We start from the raw sequence: 22,034 nt of genomic DNA on the forward strand, positions 1-22,034 counted from the left end.
CTGGCTTTTCATAAGCACACTTGACGCGTCTGTTAAAAGATATCATTATAAAGGCAGTGAAGCGTGCTCAAAATAACATTTTTATTTATGCTTAAATCAGGGAGATACTTAGACGTATTCAGACCAGACAGGGCCATAGATGTTATTCAAGACTATAACTTCAATCAAGTGCAATATCCTAAGCTTAAATGTTACATATTTATTTGAATGGATCTCCATTCTTCAGGAAGAAGGAAACTTAAAGGGAATTTTTATTAACATCAAACTCCAGCTACTCATTAGAATATAAACTCATAGGAGTCTTCCTTTTACCTCAAATTCTGACTCCTACTGTGGCCAATAAAGATTGCATAGGAAATTGCTGAAGAATATTACAGTAAAGTGATACTTTCCACAGATATTGTCCCAAAGTATGTCCCAAAATACTCCCAAAAACATGCCAAGATTTTACTGACGTAATTTGTCCACTTTTTTTTTTTTGCAGCTCACGTAAACTCGTAGCATCCACACTGTCTTGTGGTGAGGTGTTCTGCTAACTACTTCTTTCTTATTTGCTTGTTCTTTAACTTCTCCAGAGAGCTGAAGCACAGCTTCACTTGAATTTTTAGTGTTTTATATCTTCCAACAGTATTTACTTCTATTCCATATTTACACTTCTCTCCTTTATTGTAATTTCTTCTTATTACTATCACAAAAAGAAAATTTGCTTGGCAGAGATTTCAAAATCATTAGTCTGTGTAGTCTCCTGGTTCCCCTAGCATTTTTGTTTGTTTCTTCGTCTGTTTCTTTGTTTGCTTTTATGAATAGCATAAATTTTTGTTATTTTTCAAGCCCCTTGATACCTTGTTATCAGGAAGTTATTTTACACTGACTCCAGTACTTCAGCAGTTTTATCCTTGAAATCTTTGAGAATTTGGCCAGATGTTAACTGGTCCTGAAAACGACTTACTGTTCATTTTGTTAATTTACATGACCTTTTTTTTTAAATTGCTGCTTCAATTTGAGACTTTCTCTAAAATGCTGTTTGTATAAGGAGGTTGAATATTCTAATGGGTACTGCAGATCTCTGAAAGTGACCTCAGGAAAAAAAACTTTTGTGGTGTTGGGAATCAGCTCAAGAAGCACCAAGATCTGAGCTCTTCTGAGATCCCTGATGATCTTCCTGATCTCCCAGCTTGTGGTGGCTTAAAATTCAGACACATATTCTAGTGTGACCTGCAGTGTGTGAAATTCTCCCTTTTTGGCTATTTCTACCTCTAGAGCTTTTCTGGTTTCCTTCAAGTTGTTACCTCCTGTCTTAACAGTGGGTTGCATGTTCCTAGTGTTCAAAGCTGGAATTTCAGCCCACAAGTTTTTTTTCTGCTCGTTAGCAGAAAAACTTGCTTAGCCAATTCAATGCTAAACTTTAACATTTAAGATCTCTCTCCCTTGGAAAGTGATATAGACTATCTCATATAAGTTAAATGCACAGATTCCTTCATGAAAATGATGTTATCTGTCTCTGGGCATTTTGTGCTAGAAATGGAAAGAATAAACACCACAAAGTGTTTTTTTTCTATATTGACTTATGCTTAAGTATGCAGAGTTATGAGTGCTAGGTGAGTGGTTTTGCAAAAGGCATTTAAAATATTATGGCAAAAAATGTGTACTTTTAATAGGAATTATTGCAAGAACATGGTCCTGAATTTCAGTTTATAAGTCATTAAAGAAACTCGTTGCTGGGAAATTCCATGATTTCTACCATAATAACAAAGTTTGATTGTAATGGAAAGATCTAGTTCTTAAAAGCACTTCTATGACTGAAAATACCAATTTAAACAAAGGTATACTGCTCTGGCATTTTAATATTAAGCATGTTTGTGATCTGTTAAAATAGGATGGAAAGAAATTGATGGTTGCTAGCTGCTGGCTAAGACAGAAATTATAACTTATGCTTCACTGATCCGCAGAATATTTTGCTGTACTTGGGACTTCCTCTGTGAAATATACTTCTAAAAGAAATATTTTTGGTCAGTTGTCTTTGTGGTCCAGACTGTGCTTCCAACTTTTAAATTTAATTACATTATGCTAATATCTAATAGAACAAAAAATCCATATAGCTTACAGAATTGTTCTTTTGAGGATGTCTCAACTGTATTTTATTTTTTTTTGCATTCTGAAGCACCCCCATGATACTCTATATGAAAGAGACATTATGAAATAGAGGTTTTTATACCCCTCAGATAGGAAACATAAACAAAAGATTTCCTGTAGTGTGTTTTGTTTAGTATTTAGAGACTGCAATAAATATTTTTGAAAAACGTAAATGTACTTGCAGTTGACTATCAAATGATATGGAAAGGAGTTTCAGAACATCTGAAACATGCTGGTTTTTCCTGTTTCTTGTGGTTTGCTATGCTCAGTCTTTTTCACTTGTCTTCATGTTGTCTTGAAAAACTAGGCTAATTTCACTTTTGGTTTTGTGGAAAACTTGAAGACTTATTCTCAAACATGGCTAAGGATGTCTGAAGTTTTTAAAAACCGTGGAAATGTCCTCATGGTCTCACGGCTGCAGGTTGGTGAATCATGGTGTGGTTTTCTATGTTCTAATGAACTGATCTAGATGAATTTCTATACGTGTAAAGTTATCCATCTGTCTTGCTGCTGCAAAATTGAAAAAGAGATATGTTAGCTTCAGTTCGTGAGCCCTCACTATGATACTGACAAACTTCAGAGCTTATTACTGGGATTTTTCCATTCTACATATTTGTCTTTTTTTTTTTTTTTTTTTTTTAATATACCAGTAAAATGTAGTTTTGATATGTTTTACATGGTAGGCTGTTATATGAGAAGCTGTTATAAGTGTTAACGAAGTGCCAACCATACCCTGGGGTGTATCAGGCCCAGCACTGCCAGACAGGAGAGGGAAGGTCCTGCTCTGCTCTGCACTGTGCGGCCTCTCCTCCAGCACTGGGTGCAGGTTTGGTCACCGCAGTGCAAAAAGGACATGAACTATAAGAGACAGTCGGAGAGATATTTAGATGGAGAAGGACCAAGAGGGCAAGACATATGAGGAGCAGCTGAGGTCCGTTGGTTTGTTCAGCCCAGAGCAGAGGAGCTGAGGCAGGTGGAGGTTAGGGAAAGGATCTGCACCAGAGGATGGTGAGCATGGAACAGGCTGCCTAGGGCAGTGGGCACAGCCCCAAGTGCCGGAGTTCAAGGAGTGTTTGGACAACGCTCTCAGGCATAGGGCTTGGATTTTGGGTGGTACTGTTTGGTGCTAGGAGTTGAACTCAGTGATCCTTGTGGCTCCCTTCTAAGTCGGAATATTCTGTGCTTGTTCTATAAGCAGAATACTGTCATGGCTTCTGTATATATTGACTAAACTGTTATTAAGTTCAAGTAAGCAATGTTAGTGGTAAACAGATGTGAGAGTTGCAAATCCCAGGAAGCTCTTGTAGTGTTAATACATTTTTTCCCCTTAGAACTTGGCAAATGAGATAAAGAATTGAAAACAATATAAAAGGAATTCCCAACTGCCAGTTTTGAAAGATGTTTATTTCACTACTGCCAGAGCTAATAGTTCAGTGCCCCAGAAGTTTTGCAGGAAAAGAAAATAAGTTTCTGTCCCAGTAGTTTTGTAAAAATATTAGAGTGGAACAGGTTAAAATATTAGGAGTAAAATAGGATGGTGAAGTATAACAATGGGGAGTATGTGTACTGTAGTTTATTTTAAATGGGTAGAGTTATCCTCTGAAGGGGGGAAGACTGAAAACATGGAGAAGCTGACTGAGTTCTCCACTGTAATGCAGGAAATCTCTGTAAGAGGAGTGTTTTGTATTTCTTTAGTGAATGTAAACATGACATCATCTACAACTTTTTATTTTAGGAAACACTGCAAAACAATTTTGTGAAGCACTTTGTGGAAAGTAACCTGGATATTGACCTGGAAAAACTCTTTAAAAAAATGCAAGTATATGGTATGTCTAAGAAAGTGCACACATTGATTAACCTTATCAGGTTTTTAATTTAATATTAGAACTACATTTAGTTGGATTTCAATATTCTGCTTGCTTAGATGAAATTAAAATAGCAGGCTTGAAATCTATTGTTAGTCTCCTATATTTCTAAATGTCTTAGTTTCTGTGTTAAATTTCTCCATTGTGTAATACTGAAAACTGAAAAAATCTGGCAAACTGTCATGGGACACTTACAAACATAGGAGCTATATTTATAAGGAGGGAGGGAATATGTCTCAGTAGCTAGAGTTCAATTATTTAGCAGTAAATTTTTTCAGTAATTTTGAAGAAAATCTATATGCTTTTAATAGAAATAAATCAGATTTGGTATGGTATGTGTTTAATCAATACAAGGAAATGCTGCCTGTAACTCTTCTTAGTAGAGAGAGAATTCCATGTCATCTCCCTGAGCCCCAGAAAAGTATGAGATAGGGTTGATATCATGGAGCAAGCAACACCAGGCTCAGGTTGCTGGAGTAATCAGGGTCAGACCCAGCCCTGGGATGGCCAAGCAGGATCATATAGATGGTGGCCAACCAAAGATAACACCCTACAAGTGGAGACTGGTGCTCAGATCAGCAGGTCCACAGTTAGGCTGCCAAGAGGCTGCCCAGTAGTGTCCCCCTGGGTCCCTGTCAGCCATATCCACACCCTTTTATCCCTGACACTGAGCTCCTGGCAGCTAGACTTATTTTTAAACAATCTGATAATTGAAAAAATAACTGATGTGTTCTGCCATCAGTAAGTCAGTGCATTCTAATGGAGATTGCCACTGGCAGCATTAGAGGGAACAATTCATGCCAAGGAAGAGTCTAATGTCATTTAAGAACAGCTTATAATCATGAGGACTGAAGAGAGAGAAGTGACAGAGAATGTAATAACAGACAGTGTGACATCATGCACCAAGGGGGCTTGATGCTTCTCGGGAAAGGATAGTAGTAAGGAGGACAGATCTGTGTAGTTTGTCAATGAACATTAGGGTAATTACAAGCTAGACAGTAATCTGCTTCAGTCATTGTGGAGGGATGGCTGTGAAGAACTCTTAGATGCTTTCCTGAAGGGGCTGGGTGGTCCATACTGCTAGGGAAGAAAAAGGGGGGGAGGGGGAGGGCGGCTACAGATCGCTAAGTCTGCAAGTCTGCCCTACTGTTTACAGTTGAATAATTAAGTCTGTATCTTAAAAAAATAAAACTAAAAAATTGAGTACCTGAAGTGCAATTTTGATTTTGGTACCTGTCTCTAGACAGGAGATGGGTAAAATCCACCAACGCCCTAGAGAGCTTGTAAATACTGAAATGCATCCTCAGTCTTTAATTGTATTATTACTCTGAACTGATGCTATTCATGGTTGGCATGAGCTGAAGTTCTTGGCTTTTCTTTTGCGTGCATAGGATTTGAGATTTAATAGCAGTTGATGGCCTTAATTTGAAAGCTATTACTTGCTGCGTGCACTAAAAATGTAGCAAGTAGTGTCCGTAACTCAATCCAAAATCCAAAAGAGATTTGGGCACAGTATCCTTCTAAGGCTGAGGAGCTCAAAATTTTGTCTGCGATCTCAAGAATATTTGTGTTATCACTGCATTGTTGGCTAGTCTGGATCAGAAACAGTTTGCCCATCATGGTGAAACTGGACCACAATAAAATTAAAATACAGGAACAGAAATACAGAACTGGAAAGTTAGAAGCAGGGAAGACAAAATCTCTCAAACTGCAAGAGCTCTTGGAAATATAAATCTCAATGTACAGATGTATTTGGTTTCTACAGACCTAAGATAGGGAACTGTATGACAGACTGTGGGCTAACTATCTCGTTAAGAAGATATCAAGATCTTTTGAGTCCTAAGGTACATCTTCACTGTTGCAGGCACTTCATCACAGAAGTCTGTACAAAGATTTCTCAAGTTGTAGCTTTTTAACAGTCAGGGACATTTCGCTGTAATAAATGTTTAATAGTCTTGGATTGAAAATACAGGAAATCATTGAAGTAGAATAGCTTATGAAGCCAGAATTTTTTTTGATGCAATACAATTGATAAATTTATCATAGAAAGTGAAAAATCGATATAGGTGATATATCATACAGGTTTTATTTTTACGTTAAACTGATCTTGATCCAGAGTGTCAGAGCACTCTTCGGCATTTATACTTTGATGTTTCTTTTTACAGATATGTTTACAATGAGATGCCTTCTAATTCTGCTCAAATCCAAGGTGTTTATGCTTGCATGTTTTTACTTCTCTATGATGCTATAAATTTAAGTAATAGGATTAGAAACATTTCATTCACTCTGCAACTTCTGTTGGAAAGATTCATGTGACGCTGAGTGAATTGATGCAGGCAGGATTTTTTTTTTTTTTTTTTTTTTTTTTTCAGGGTAATGTGCCAGTTTTTACTAATCTGGAACAAAGTAAATATTGAAATGCAGACAGTCAAGTTTGTGTTTTCCTTCTTAAACTCATATTTGCTTTGTAAACTAGCCTTCTGTGGGCATTGCAGGTCTATCTCTCTATGCTTGCATTCCAATCCAGCAGTTTGCAATCATCTTCTGGGTGTAACCAATTTTATATAAGCCCAATTCTGCTAGAGCTTATAAGCTCCTTGCTGGGAGCAATCCTTATAAACCTCTCAAGAGGCACAAGTTAGCAACTGTGCAGGAAACTCTTCTTTTTGTGTTCTTGCTCCCTGAGTCTTCCTATTGTCTTTCAGTCTTCTTCAGTGATTTCTCCAAAAGTACAGTGTATTTCGCGGCTAAGGAGTTTCTTTTTTGGCTACATGTGACCTGGGATGTAGCAGCAAAGATTAAAACAAACAAAAACAAACAAAACAACAGGCAACTTTCCTGCTTGACTTTTTCCTCTACTACCCTCACTGTCATTAAACAGTTTCAATGTACGTATGTATAGAGAGCTGGAAGCAAACAAATAGCTCTGAAGTCATCACTGAATCCTATGCTGATTCAAAAATTACTGCTATAGTCCAGTTTTTCTTGCTACCTTTCATTTAAATAGCATTTCTGCCTTATAGCTTTATAGAAAAGAGTTATATTTTCTTCCAATTACTTAGCAGTGCATTGAATGAATTAAGTGGGAGATGAGGGATGAGTTCTATGTAACAAAGCATGAAGGTATGAGTATAAATGGCTTTGCTGAGTTTTTTATTCATAGCTACTAAATTTATAATTGAGAAAGATAAAAGATAAACTTAAGTCTATATCTAAGTTCTAAAGCTTTCCTGTGAATTGTATCTATTCCTATACATGTGTCTTACTCTGCCCTTGTGAGGTCTCATCTGGAGTACTGTGTTGAGGCCTGGGGACTCCAGCACAAGAAGCTTTTGGAGCTAGCCTAGAGGAGAGCTAAGAAGATGATCAGAGGGCTGGAGCACCTCCTATGAGGACAGGCTGAGGAAGATGGGCTTGTTCAGCCTGGGGAAGAGAAGGGAGACCTTATTGTGGCCTTTAAGTACTTAAAAGGAACTTTTAATCAGGAGGGAGATTGACTTTTTGCGTGGTCTGATAGTGATAGGAAAATGGGGAATGGCTTTAAACTAAAAGAGAGGAGATTTAGATTAGGCAATAGGAGGAAATTCTTTATTTAGAGTGGTGAGGAACTAGCACAGGCTGCTCAGAGAAGTTGAGATGCTCAAGGCCAGGCTGGATGGAGACCTGGACAACCTAATCTAGTGTATGGCAGCCTTGCCTATGACAGGGGAACTTTTTAAAAGTTAAAGCTATTTTTCTTTCTTTTTTATTTAATTATGTAGTGGTCCATTTTCACCATGATGGTCAAACTGTTACTGATCCAGACTAGCCAACAGTGCAGTGGTTAAGCAAATATTCCTGAGATGGCATATAGAAGTTTGAGCTCCTTGGTCTAAAGAGGATAATGTACCTGAGTCTCTTACTTTCTGAATTTAGTTATGGATTCTACTTGCTGCGTTTTTTAGTGCATGCAGCTAATACTAGCTTTCAAATTAAGGCCATTAGGCCATTCTGTGATGTACAGATGCTGTTTCTATGCTAGAATACAGAAGTTTCTGAAGACTATGAAATGCAATTTGAGAAACATTTAACTGTGCCATACTCCAAGGAAGTAGTAAAGTCATTTTTTTTTTTATGATAAAATATTCAATAGTGTAATTACTGAGATTTTTTTTAGCAGTGAAATATTTTATTTCAAATTAAAATCTTTTAAGGATCAGCTGTTTATATATGTATACGGTTATATATGTATGCACACTTACAAAAATAAGTGATAGCTTAACCCTATTACTTGGGATTAATATTTGAAATACTCTGTTCTAGTGCCAGAAAATAAATAAAAACAGGTATTTCATTTTTTGCCCTCCTGAAGGATAGTATTAAGACATTTGATGCTGTTTCCTCTCAACCTGTGAACTTTATCATTGCTTGCTTGTCTTCTGAGTTATGGACTTCTGATTCTTGTGCTTCTGCTTTGTTGATCTTTGTCCTTCACACTGGTAATCATGTCTCTTCTTCAGACTTCTACACATATCTTTCCACTTACTTGACTTCCTGTTGTATTATTTCCTATGCTACTGCTGAGTAACACCTACAATCCAGGACTTTATGTCACCACTGTTAACGAATGAGATCATCACCCATCCTTTTCAAAGCCCATATGTTCAAGCGAGTCTTGAAAAATTTAAGAAGAAATCTCGTTGGGTGCTTTATAACTTACTTTTGATTATCTGAGAAATTCAGTTGTTTCCATGAAATATGGATAAATTTAGATTTATTTCTAGCTCATGCTATCCATTTGGTTATTCTCTAAAACTTAAAGCACCATTCTCTAGAAGTAGATGGAGGTCTGAACTCTTTCAGAGGCTCAGCTCTCTTGGAATGCAGGTATTAGTTCTGTAAACATGATCAAAGTGAAAACCGAGAGGTTTTAGTTTTGTCCACATGGTTTTTTTATGATGTAGTGCTTGAATCAAAATGTTTCTACCTACAAGTTACTTGAAATTTTTCCAGTGTCAAGGAGATAAGAACTAGCCTATACATTCCTAGATTAAAGAGATGGTTCTCTCAAGTACTGTAACTCTCTTGTATTTGTGGAAATGGTTATGGAAGGATAAGGAAACATTGTAAGTCCTACATCTTAGAGGACCTTATCTTTTTCTGGAACTTGTTATATATTATTCTGAAATTTGAAGGAAATGTAGTTGAGGAGTTGTAAAAACTGATGCAACATAAGTTATACTTTCACAAGTTCACACTAATATTCTTAAGCTTTAAGAATCTTCCCTTTTTAATGTAAAAGGCATTTACTCCTATGGTATATGAAAGTGAGAACTTAGATTTTGTTCTGTTTAATTATTTAAAGTTTAGTCTAATTTATTTCCTCTTTTCTCTTAGAAATTATGATGGGCAAGACGCTTAACAGCTCAGCCAGTAGACAAATTGACCTGTTGTCACAGCTCATAGTAAATATCTCTTCTTGTGTATTACTGGATCGTTTCCAGCCTTTTGAGTCTGTTGATAAATTGGAGGAGAAAGCTCATGAACTCATGCAGCACAATAATTTTTTGGCTAGTAAGTATCATATTTAAAATGCATGTTGACAAAAAACATTAGAATTTAGTTGTTTTCTGTTACACATCTCGTTCTTGAAGCAGCACCTCAGAGAAATAAATATGTTTATTCTGAGCAAATTAATTGTTAAGCAGTTGATGTTATTTCTCTTCCATCTCGACTTTACATGCTTTCTCTATGCTTTTTCTGCATCGTGTCTTCATGACCAAGAATTAATTAATTGTACAGAGTTTAAATGGCAAACACTTTTTTTTCTTACTACACACAGATCCTCTGTTTGCATGTCTTAAGTTGCATGTAGCTTTTCTAGGTGAGAAGGAAAGGTACTGTCTCCTTTTAAGTCAGTGCATGCTGTGCCATATTTTTTTCCCCTGTTGTTTGGTTTATTTATTGCCTCTTTAGACTCCTTAAATGAGTCATTTCAAAGAAGTTACAGAGAATGAAATGTGAAAACTGTACTAAACCAAAACTTAAGAATAACTCTTTGATCTGAAATCCTATGCTTGCTCAGTCACTCACACAGTACCCACTCTTGCAGCATGTGGAAATGAAACCACCAGTTTCATTTGAAGCTATACCTTTAAGTTTTAGGGAATAACCAACCAGATCAGTATAAAAATCAAGAGGCCATACCATAGGAGAAATAGAATTTCTCAAGAAGTCCTCATAGAGAATGAAACTGTCTGGCACTTCAAAAAAAGAAACAGACATCTTAGCTCAAAGAAAATGAAACTGTCATCATATAGGTACATTTTGCTTCCACTTACACAAGGGAGGTTCATATAGAAAAGTAAGCTAACATATGCCTCATGTTTTTGTGGTATCATGGCCTCATACATGCTTTAAGAGAACATGGTAGATGGCTCTTTAAGGGACCTAATGTGTCCATTGCCCAACTACTCTCAGTTATAAGCGTATGTTACTTTCTGTAGTAAGATGAGAAACTGATGTTGAATTTACCTTGCTTTCTTTGTAATAGGCTTATCAGGTGTTTTAGAAAATTAAATGATTGCTTAAATGGGTAAATGGGTTTGAAAAAAAAAAAAAAATTTCCAGTGGAGTAAAATACAATTTTTATTTCTGAGAATCAAGGGATCAGTGAGATATCTTTCCTTTCCTAAAGAAAGTCAACTTTTCACATTCATCAGGAAAACCTAAAATATCTGTCATCCAGAAAAAAAAAATAAAAAAAGCCAAGTACTTGACTTAACCTTTCCAGCTACAGATAAAACTTTTCTCCATGCTTTAGCTCCGTGCTGGTGAAGATAAACATGCAAATTCTTCAGTGCTAAAGCAGATGTGAAGTAACTGACTCAGATATTAAAAAATCAGATGGATTGATACTGTTTTCCTTGTCTTCCACTTACAAGTTACCTTTGGACAAATTTTGTAGCAGCTTTCTTTCATGCAATGAAATAGGAGTTAGTCTTCAAGAGTAGGTTCTATATGGATATAAAGAGGATAGACTACAGTTCAAAAAAGCAAATCATAGTAATTTTCTTATATAAAACCATTGTTTCAAACTCATTTATTGCATAAATAAATATGGATGTGAAAAAATGTAGGACTGTAGGAAACCCACCATTCTTGAGTGGGGTTTGGGATATGTTAAAAGGCTAGGAGTTAGCTATGTAAATAATATGCCATTAAGGCTTGAGTATGAAGTGCTTTTTCTTCTTGTCAGGTATCATCTTCAGTGCATCCAGAAACAAGACTCCAGATTCCAGCAATCTCCTTACACAGCACATTTCATATACAATTAGAACCAGCATTCTCCATAGCATGAGAACGGACTTGATTAAAAACCCAGCATGGAAATCTCACCCCCAGAAGCTGCCATCTGATGGGTTTAAATACAATCATATCTTTATTCCTCTTCAAGACATGATTGAAAGGGCAATAATTTCAGCACAGACTGGATTAGATATCTCAGAGCCAGCAATTCAGGTGCAAGCCATGCCTTATCCTTGTCATACCAGTGATCTGTAAGTAAACTTTGTACTTCTTAATTCAGTTATGTAATTGGGCTAACACTAGAGAGCTTAGCGAGCTAGTAGAACTTTGTAATGATTAAATATGTATCCTAATGCAGAACTGAACCAGTATGTCCAGTACCAGTATTGCAAATGTTAAGAGGTGTGACCAGAACACATAATGCCATATGATCCCTTCCAAGATATTTGTATCTATGCTTTATAATAGTCTGCTGGACAGAAACTGTTTCAACATGTGTGATCAGCTTACACTCTTCAGGGGAGCACATATTCCATTTTCAGTTGCCCTGTTTGCAGACTTAGAATTGGCTCGCAATATGAGTTTAATGAAGTATAGTGCAGAGTTAATACAAGCAAAAGAAAAATTGGAGGATTGTTCTTTGTAAAATCATCGTAACATCCTGAGTATTAGAAATTATAGTTGGTGATGAGACGTTTTTCAAGGGAGAAGAAATTGACTGTCTCATGTTGTTGCTTAATGCATATATTTGAGTTCTGTTTGATTATGAGTGGAGCCTCATTACCTAAAGAAAGATTATGTTAGTTCTGTTGTTGACACATGCAAATATAAATTTATACTAATACGTATATTTAGCTTGTTGCATGAAATATAGCTGAATTAAACTGAATAAGAATATTTCTAATTGCTCATGTCAGATCTTATTTTATGCATAATGTGAGAATAGTTGCAGTAATACTCTGCTACAAAATCTTTTATCTCTGGGGGCTAACAATTCTGCATATATATTCTTTCATAGATTTTTGAACAACATAGGCTTTTTTTTCCCACTTATGATGATGTTAACATGGATGGTTTCTGTTGCTAGTATGGTTCGCAAGCTGGTTTATGAAAGAGAAATTCATCTCGAAGAGGTAAGGGAGAGCTAAGCCTCTGAAAATAAAATATAAAGTATACTGAGATACAAACACTGAACATTTAGGTACCTTTGTGTACTCATAAATCTGGCTGTTTTAGTTTTTCCTTGTTTTTATTCTGGGTAGAAACTTCAGGTTTTAGCTGCTTCTTTGAGTTTGAGCATAGAGTCCCATTAGTTTGCAAATATTTTCCATGGGATAAAACACAACAAACAAAAGATCTATAAAATTTGAAGATGGAAACTTGAAGTGAGGTCTTGTGATTAGAATGGTTGATATTTTGGATTCTTTTTCATGTTTAGCTGCATTTGGCCTAATATGATAAACCTGCGTGTATTAAATTAAAAACTTGCTATGTGTTATATAATTGTCAGAAGTATAAAGGAGGATGACAAAGTGAGATAGAACTATTTGCACAGATCAAGAAGTAGTCTCAGCAGGTGATAAGGATATTGACAGACTGAAGGTTTTAGGGTAAATTTTATGTAGAGATTTTTTTTTTTTGAAGAATTGGACTGATCTTTATTTTTCTCAATTGTCTTTCAGTTTGGGAAATTATTTAATTTCTCTAATCTTTGATTTGCAAGATGGATTTTGGAATGCTTTACTGTATTATCTCAACTTTGTGAAGTTCATTTTGATCATCTTATAAAAATGCTTTTGAAGCAGTGTTATCTTGTTTTTAAAAGAATTTTCTAGAAACAGAGGGATGAGACTTAATAGCTAGCTAAATTATTTGTATACATAAAGGTTTTCAAAAGTACCTATGTTTTTCTTTTAGTTCAACAATATACTGGGGAAAAAAATGTGCTTATACCCACAGCACTGTATTTGTACTTTTTAGAGTACATACAGGCAAACTTCTCACTGGAGAGCCCAGTAATCTGACATCTAGACTTGCAAACTCATGCAAAAAGTGTGTTGTGCCTGGGATTCTTTGTGCTCTATGTGATAAGCTCAGAATGGAGTGTTGAATCCATGAGAGAGTAGCAAAAGGGGGTAACACAGAGAAAGGAGACAAGTGGTATGAGGGAAGGATGACATCCTTTGAGTTGGTAGTATCTTGGTGGTGAATTTGTTTTGCTTAAAAACCAAAATGAATGTTGTTTTTTAGTTGTTCTAACTTAAGATCCCTCTGCTGTATTATCTTGCAGTATATGAAGACAATGGGAGTACATCCAGCCGTTCACTTCTTCGCTTGGTTTCTGGAGAATTTAATTGTGCTAACAATAAGCAGCTGTGCATTGGCTGTCATTTTAAAAGCGAGTGGTATCTTTGCTTATAGCAATGGTTTCCTCATCTTCCTTTTTCTCCTGGATTTTGGAGTGACAGTTATTATGTTAAGCTATTTTCTGGGAGTTTTTTTTAGCAGCGCCAATACTGCAGCTCTGTGTGCCAGCCTTCTGTATATGATCAGTTTTTTACCCTACATAGTTTTGTTGGTCTTGCAGAACCAGTTGAGTTTTACCAAGCAGATTATGATGGTAAATATTTATTTTCCTTCTCTATTTTTTTTTCTTTTTCAGCCATTTGTAGATTACCTTAATTCCAAAACTTTAGATTGTAGTTTATTTATTTTATCCCACATTTTGTTTGCTTTTTTGTTTCACTGGAAATAAGTCACTCTTTTCTTGATAGCCAGTTGAGCAAATCTTTTGATTGTAGAAAGGAATAAAAAAATAAATTTTCAGGGAAATTTTGTAAATGTGTAGAAGTATAAAGAAAGATTCTTCAAATGCATAATAACTCTAAATACTTTGTCTTCAAAATATTTGTACTATTACTACTGCTTAGTTCTACAATGGCTTTATATGAGCAGTGTATGCTATCTAGAAAAATCTGTCCAACTGATGTAGCTTTTGGCCTAGAAAAACTTGAGCAAAGTATTGTCATGGCCATATTTCCTCTTGCAGTGTCTTCTGTTTATACCAAATTTGATAAATGTACCAAACATTTTAGATCCTCTTTTTTTTTTTTTTTTTTTTTTTTCTGAAGGAGATTTGGAATTAAGGTGGTCTGTTTTCTTTTTGGTGAAAAATACGGTAGGTTGCAACTGTTCTAAGTCCAGAAGCAGAAGTAATTAGGTGACTAATTAATGCAATTACCTACTGTGAGATAGAATAATACATCTTAAGTGTTGAGGCATTTAATATTTGTTCTGTGAGCACTCTTAGCATAAACCATTTGCATAGACTCAGGTTGCTTAATGTAGATCGACAGTAGATGTACTATACATCTTTGTCTGCAACAGATCATAGCAGGGATTTCAATGTTAATACAAGAACTATATTCTATATGTAAATGTTGCTAGTCATCCCTTAAAAGATGAATGTAAAAATCAGACCTCTTGCTGTTGAATCACGATCATCCCAATCTCATTGTTTTTGCAGGAAAGTGATTTTTCTATTGAGAACAGCTGAGGATTAGATCAGGAATTTATGTAATGGTTTTCTTGTTAATACTGTTGAAGATATGTTTCCTTGCCATTGCTTCATATGTATGTCCTTTCTTTCTTTTTTTCTTTTTCTTATGCGATAAGTTGTTTTATGCCTTTGTACTGTCTTAATGTACCATATCCCAAGTTGGACATCAAATATCATCAACATAAAATGGAAATTGTATTTCACACTTTATGGCTTTGTTCCTTTAAAAGATATACACACAAAATCACATTAAGGTGATAGAACACTTCACAGTATTTTAAAAATGGAAAATGTTTTTCTGCTTGGTACTTTGTTTCAATTGGTCAGATAAAATGTATCAATTCTTTGCATAAAAGTAGGTGCAAATACAAGACTGCAGTATTCAAGCATAAAAAGGCACAAAGAATTTCATGTTATTTTGTCATTTTCTCTCCCACAGGGAGAGAAGAGTAGACATCAGATAGCTTGCACAGTTTAAAATCACTGTTGTTGCAAAATAACTCAGATATGCTGCAATTGCAGCAGCATGTGAAATCATGCAGCAGCATGTGAAAAATGGGATGGAATTTAAAGAGAAGGAAAAGGCCATCAAGTGGAATGGTAGAAACTTGAGAATATAAGAGGCAGGGACTCACTTAATGGGAATTAACATGCAATCCATGCCACTGATGATTTCTTTTTCTGAGTAGCAGCCTATGCCATAGTTATTTATTCAGATGGCTGGCAGGATGAGTGCCTTCCGTGTTAAATATTGCAGAAATCTCATTTAATTGCTCCGTTTTAAAACAGGAGATAAAATGAACCTTAATTTCACTTTCAAACTATAGAACTTTGAACAATGCTTACTAATTTTTTTAATGCTTTGAATTTTCCCATCAGATTTCATAAGGTTGTCAGTGTTTTTACATTGATGATCTATCTTACTTTCATTTTATATTGCATCACTGAACTTGATAATTTTCCATTTTTTACTTTTCTCATACTGCATATTTAATTTATGTTGCTTCTTGGAAGTTATTTCCCTCAAAAGAATGCTATCTCAGCAGGTTGTACCCTGTGCACATGTTCTGTCTCTTGCTGAATTCTGATCTTACAAAAATGCATAAACCACTGGTCTTACTGCAGAAAGTATATTGCTTTACATGTTGTTATAGTGTTACATGTTACATATTTTCAGTATGTGGAAGATATGTGGTGGTCTAAAACTTGCAATAAAATGAAGTACTTTTTTCCATTATTGATAACTAGGTAATTGGAGCTCTTCAAGGTGGTGCAAATACCACTGAGGTATGTAGTGTTAAAATGTAAAAGGAATAATGACCACTTGTTTATTTGAAACAGAGGCCTATTTATTTTCTGCTTGCTTTTAGTTTCATGAGTTTCACAGCAGTTGTAAATGAATAATTTGATGCTCATATCCTATTTCTCCTCTGGTGTTGCAGTGTCTTCTCTCTACAACAGCCTTTGGGCAAGGAGTGTTTTTCATTACATTCTTTGAGGGCCAAGAAATAGGTAAGCTATCTAGTTTAAAAAAAAAAAAAAAAAAGTTGTTATTCTTTCAAAAAAATTAGAGTTGGAAATGTTTATTTTTTTCTGAAAAAGATCTTTAATCACACGTAAATAGTGTATCTCATAGTGAAAGAGAAAAGCCTTTTTAACACCTCTTAAAAATCAAATTAAGTTTGTGCCACTTCTTATCAGTAAATGAAAGTGGGCTTAGAACTACTCTTAGAACTGCAATACAAATGATTGAGAATCCTCACAGATGTCAGTAACATCTCTAACACTTGTTCTCCAGAAAGGATTTCTACAAAGATTTTTTTTGAGGTAGATGTGTGTGGGTTCACACATGCACTTTTTGCGTAACGTGGTAGAGGTTGATGAAAACAATATAGTACAGGGCTAGAACAATCTAAGTTATTCACTCTCAGTGTGAAGCTAACATAAATGTTTAACCTCTACGCACCAGAAAGTAGATGAAAATGGCCTTTGGTTTGTAAAATATTCTGTACTTTTCTCCTTTATAACTAATTTATACTCAACTCAAGTACCAGCCGGACTATCTCTATGAGCTTGGAGACGGGCAACGAAATTTTCCCTCAAAACTACTGTGAAGGTGCAGAAATGCATGAGAACACTGTATTGTCTTTAAGTGCTAGGAAGAAAAAGTACTTTGGAAACTTGCTAAGCACAAGTGACCCCTTCTATCCCTAAGCCAAGTGCTGCCCTTGTTGATGCTGAAATTGGAGAAGTATTTGGGACTTTGAGAAGTATCTACAATGGCTTTATGTATCTAAGTATAGAAAATAATGTAATCTCTTCATTTTGTCACTAGTGAGGTGGATCAATACTAATAACAATATATATTTCAAACCACTAAGTATCGGGAAAATGTCATAATTATACAAAGGTAGATGAGTGGAAGTTTCTTGCAGAAAATACTGAAGATCTCCACTGGACACTTCCATCAAAATGATTTTTTCTTTACTGAAGAAAGGGCAAAATATGCTGGAAAACAAACAAACAAACAAAAAAACCCCTGCTCTTCTTTAAAACAGTATAAAAAGATTGCAGAGCCAGTATCGTGACCCCCTGTACTGCAAATAAAGTAGCATTACTCCTCCCCCGCCCCTTTTCTTTTTAAGAAGAAAAATACAATGCTACTATTTGTTTACTTCTATTTTATTTTTCCTTTTACAAATATGATGACTTTCTGTGGTGCTGAAGTTTTCCACTTTCTTTCTTCTTTTCATGTCTTTGCAATTAAACACTTTCATGAAGCAATTATTCAGCATGCTTGTAGTTTCAGTTTAATTCTAAGTACACACAGTGCACACAAATGCTTACTTCTTAGTTAAATTTACAGTTTTCAGATTTAACATTGTAGAAATCTTTGTGTAACCCATTACTTGTAATATCACCAATATTTGCTAAAAACTGATTTTTTGAAGAAATCAGCACCTCATTTTGTCAATCATAATTCTTTTTCTTTTACTAAATTAAAGGCCATCTAAAGCTCCATAAATAGCCTTTCTACTGAAACTTCTCCGTGTTTTCTCAGTAGCAGTGTCACCTGCTGTTCTAAACAGAGGCTTGAGAGGCATAGCAATTCATTTTTATTCATTGTGATTACTGTTATTACATACTTTTTATTCTGTCAGTGCTTAAATACCCAGAAGTGTATGTTTTTGATGTCTGTGATCTTTAATTCTGTAATTATTTAGCTTTGACCTTTAAAAATTATTGCTGTTACTACTACTACCAGGAATTCAGTGGAATAACATGTACCAGCCAATGGTGAAAGGAGGATACATGACCTTTGGATGTACCTGCTGGATGATGTTCTTCGACTCCATTTTGTATTCTGTAGGTGGCTGGTATTTCAGCAATATTATTCTAGGTAAGAATTCTTTTTAGATATCTATATTGCATCTTTAGGTGCAATTACTGAATTGAATTGATGGAGATGACTTTCTTCATTGTACACAACTAAAACAAAACCATATTTTTTTTCCGAGTATGGCTTTTATGAGCCAAAACATCCTGATTGCATTTAGGAACTGATAAGAAAGACTTTCTTCTCAATAAGTATTGAATAGTACTGAAAAAAATGACTAGATTTTGTAGCTAACTGTAAAATCAGCCTTGTTTATAAGGATGACAAATATAGGATCATAGAATTATTAAAGTTGGAAAAGACCTCTAAGATGATCTCTTCCAACCGCCCAGCTACCACCAATATTGCCCACTAAACCATGTCCCTAACTACTACATCTACTTGTTTCTTAAATCCCTCCAGGGATGGTTACTCCTCTACTTCCTTAGGCAACCTATTCTGATGTCTCACCACTCTTTCTGAGAAAAAATTCTTCCTAATACGCAACCTGATGATTCATAGAATCATAGAATTGTTTGAGTTGAAAGGGACCTTAAAGACCATCTAGTTTAAACCTCCCTGCTGGAGACAGAGTTGCCACCTACTGTATCAGATTGCTCAGGGTCCTATCCAAACTGTCTTGAACATCCACAGCTTTTCTTCTCTGGTCTGAACAACCCCATTCTCTTAACATTTCTTCTTAGGAGAGATGTTCCAGCCCTGTAATGCCTTCCTGAATGTTTGAAGTTTCTTTCCTCTGATATGCATGTGTCAGATTTTCTCCTAGATACTCTGTATTTGTTTGGTGAAAAGGAAACACTGATTTTGATAGATAGATGTGTGTGGAATGTACACTCAAATTTTACAAATTTTAACTTAACTTGATACCTGCTATTCAGTATCAGTGAAGTGCAACTCTAGAGAGTGTGTTGTGTGGTTATTAAGCTAAACTTGGAAGGACCAGCTAATGTCAAAGTTTAATTTGTGTGAAAGGCCATGCTTTTGCCTGTTCTGTTTGAGTAAATAAATGTCTTTTATCTTGTCTAATTTGTTTAAATTGTGCATGTAGTGATGAAAAAAAATAATGATTGGTGCAAGGGATTTTCGTTAAAATAGTAAAACTGTTTACGATAGCAGGCAGTTTGGTGCATTTTCCATTCTTTATAATACATAAGATCAACTCATGTCTACACAACAGATTGTGTCTACCTATTGCAAATCTCTTAATTCTCACACGCTTTAGACCTGGTTTGGAGATAGGGTAATGCACAGTATTTCTGAGATGTCACAATTTTATGGCAGAATTGGGTATTATGGCCCAAGTGACTTTTTTCCACTTTGTTAAGATTTGTTAAATTCAGCTAAGAGTTACTTAAATGCTATAACGAGCTCTTTTTAAGTAATGATGGGATATTACTAGTCCACATACAAATGTAAAAACAAAACAAAAAACAAACAAAGAATTTTGGAACTCTTTCTTTTATACTATTTCATGTAGGAAAAAATGGACTAAGGAACTGTTGGTACTTTCCCTTTACTGTTTCCTATTGGAAGAACCTGTGTGGTTTAGAGAGGATGAGAAAACATTATCTGAATTCTAACATGTTTTTCTTCAATGAAAACTTCAAAGAGAAAGGTTTGTAGTCATGACAGAATTTTAGTAAATACTCTCCTGAATTGTTTATTGATGTTGATCAATGTGCATTTATATTGCTTAGCCCTATACCTTACACTTTTAGAACTTACACCTTTCTGTTTTCCATTACATACTATATGCTATGAACAATATATACTGTTAATTGTGCTATCACCTATAATACTTGAATGGTTCAATTAAAACCGTTAAATACAAGTGCTTATGAAAACTCTTCAAGAATATGTAAAATAAGTATCTCTAAGACTCATCTTGTCTCTGTATTGCCCTTTTGTTTTATTAGGACAACCTGAGGTTCTTTATACCTTTTCATATTGTTACTGAATCTAAAGAGTATTGTGCTTTTATTAATTTTTTTCTTGCAGCACAATTTTCTTCCACTTCTGCTCCTTCTCCCTCCTTATGGAAAGGACATAACTTTCACTTTTTTCCCTTTCTGATTTTCCTCTTCTATTTCACTGCTTTTTCTGTCTCTGTTTCTTAGCTTTCTTTTTAAGAGAATACTATTGTAATTATATTTTTATTTGCCTTCAGATGTTTTTTCTCTGTTCTTCTACTTTGTATTTGGTTACTTAAAATTTAGTTACATTTCATTTACTATGAGTGAAGGAGTAAGTCACCTTCCCCTTCCTATATTCCCTATTTGTCCTTAGAACAACATGATGAATTGTCATTTTTGTTTCAGAAGTTGCAGTAGCTTGGAAAAAAACCAGTTGTCTGTAGTATATATGAAGAAGCCGAATTATTCAACAGTTTTATGTACTGGTCTCTCTTAAAACAGTGCAAATTTCAGAAGGTCTTGAGATTCTTTCAAGTATTTGTGGATGAACCATTTCTGAATTGTGCCAGAATAGCTACAATTTGGAACAATTCTGTTTTATTGAGATATGATAGTCTTTGAAACTTAAAATGAAGACTTTCAGTGTTTATTGTTGGATTTTCCCCACCCACTGAATAAAGAGGAAAAACTTCACCATTTATGAAGTTACTAGTGTAGAGCTGATCTTTGACTCAAGCCACCCAGGTTATTGCATACAGCTTTGTCTATCTGTTAGTCTCACTTCCACATTCTTATACATGACACGTGCCTGTAACCTAAACTGCCCGTATGCAAATTCTAATGCCGCCATGCATGCAAAGAAATGTGCTCCATTTCATGACAAATGAGCTTTATTGTACTGATAATGGGATAAGTGCATTCCTGGATAACTAGATTTTAATAGCAAAATGATTTGCTCCTGGACAAGCTTCCCATCATTGATTCCGACATTTGTTCGACAGAGCACAGGTAAGAGCCAGTTCAACAGCAGTGGAAAGTGCCAGAGTGTGGGTCTGATGTAAGAGATGAGCTGACAGAGAACTGGTTGTTGGGTATGCACCTGGAATTTCTTCTCTCAGGATAAATCCTAGGGTGATCATTACAATGTTTGGAAATAATAGGTAACTATTCCTCTGAAGCTTGCCCAAGATGCGTTGTCTGAGGCTGAATCTATACATAACTCGCCTGTTGAGTTCCAGTGTGCTTGCAAATTTAGAATGCAGTGAAAAGGGTGATGATGTATATGTATACACCTATACTTGATAGATGTAATCTCCTGACCAAGAAGATAGAGAAGCTGAGTGGAATAGAAAAACCTCAGTAATGTTACAGTAATACTTTGCTAGAAGGTAGCTTCATGTTTCTGGCAAAAGTTCTGTGTGGAGTTAAGAATGACTGTGGAAGGAGAAAAAAGTTCTTCATTCACAGTCTAATCAAATCAGTCCTTGAAATCGTAAACTCAGTTTATAGATATGAATATACACACAGATATGTATGCATATGTCATGCATAAATCTTTATTCTCGTAATTCTCCTCCAGAACAAGTTCAGTTTCTTTAGACTAACATTACACTTAGCTTTGTTTAAAAGAAAAACATTACTGTCAGATTCCTCATTTGCAGTTTGTCAGTAAAACATTACATGTTAATAATATGTGTATGGGGCTTGTGACTGACTGGTTATGTTTGGAAATTAGAGACACTTGTGCCAAACTTTTCTTCTAGTATATGAAGCCAACTTGGGTCACGTAGTCAATACAATTTGCTGAACCTGATTATGTCACGGTTAGAACAGTGCTGAGTATCTACTTGAATTATATTTAAATTAGATTGAATCATTTC

General features: G+C 35.3%; 1 protein-coding gene across 1 annotated transcript in view; it reads left to right on the forward strand.

The window, feature by feature from the left end:
* ABCA13 (ATP binding cassette subfamily A member 13) overlaps nt 1–22,034 on the forward strand; it is a 196,859-nt gene that overhangs the window by 50,820 nt on the left and 124,005 nt on the right. Inside the window, exons 27-35 of the mRNA XM_085219910.1 lie at nt 2,441–2,554; nt 3,869–3,959; nt 9,375–9,551; nt 11,236–11,536; nt 12,304–12,418; nt 13,576–13,905; nt 16,287–16,356; nt 18,110–18,244; nt 19,719–19,856. Coding sequence (XP_085076036.1) covers nt 2,441–2,554; nt 3,869–3,959; nt 9,375–9,551; nt 11,236–11,536; nt 12,304–12,418; nt 13,576–13,905; nt 16,287–16,356; nt 18,110–18,244; nt 19,719–19,856 — 1,471 coding nt within the window. The remainder of the gene's footprint in view (nt 1–2,440; nt 2,555–3,868; nt 3,960–9,374; nt 9,552–11,235; nt 11,537–12,303; nt 12,419–13,575; nt 13,906–16,286; nt 16,357–18,109; nt 18,245–19,718; nt 19,857–22,034) is intronic.

The sequence above is a fragment of the Meleagris gallopavo genome, chromosome 3 (assembly GCF_905368555.1).
Source record: "Meleagris gallopavo chromosome 3, MGAL_WU_HG_1.1, whole genome shotgun sequence".
In the NCBI taxonomy this organism is placed as follows: domain Eukaryota; kingdom Metazoa; phylum Chordata; class Aves; order Galliformes; family Phasianidae; genus Meleagris; species Meleagris gallopavo.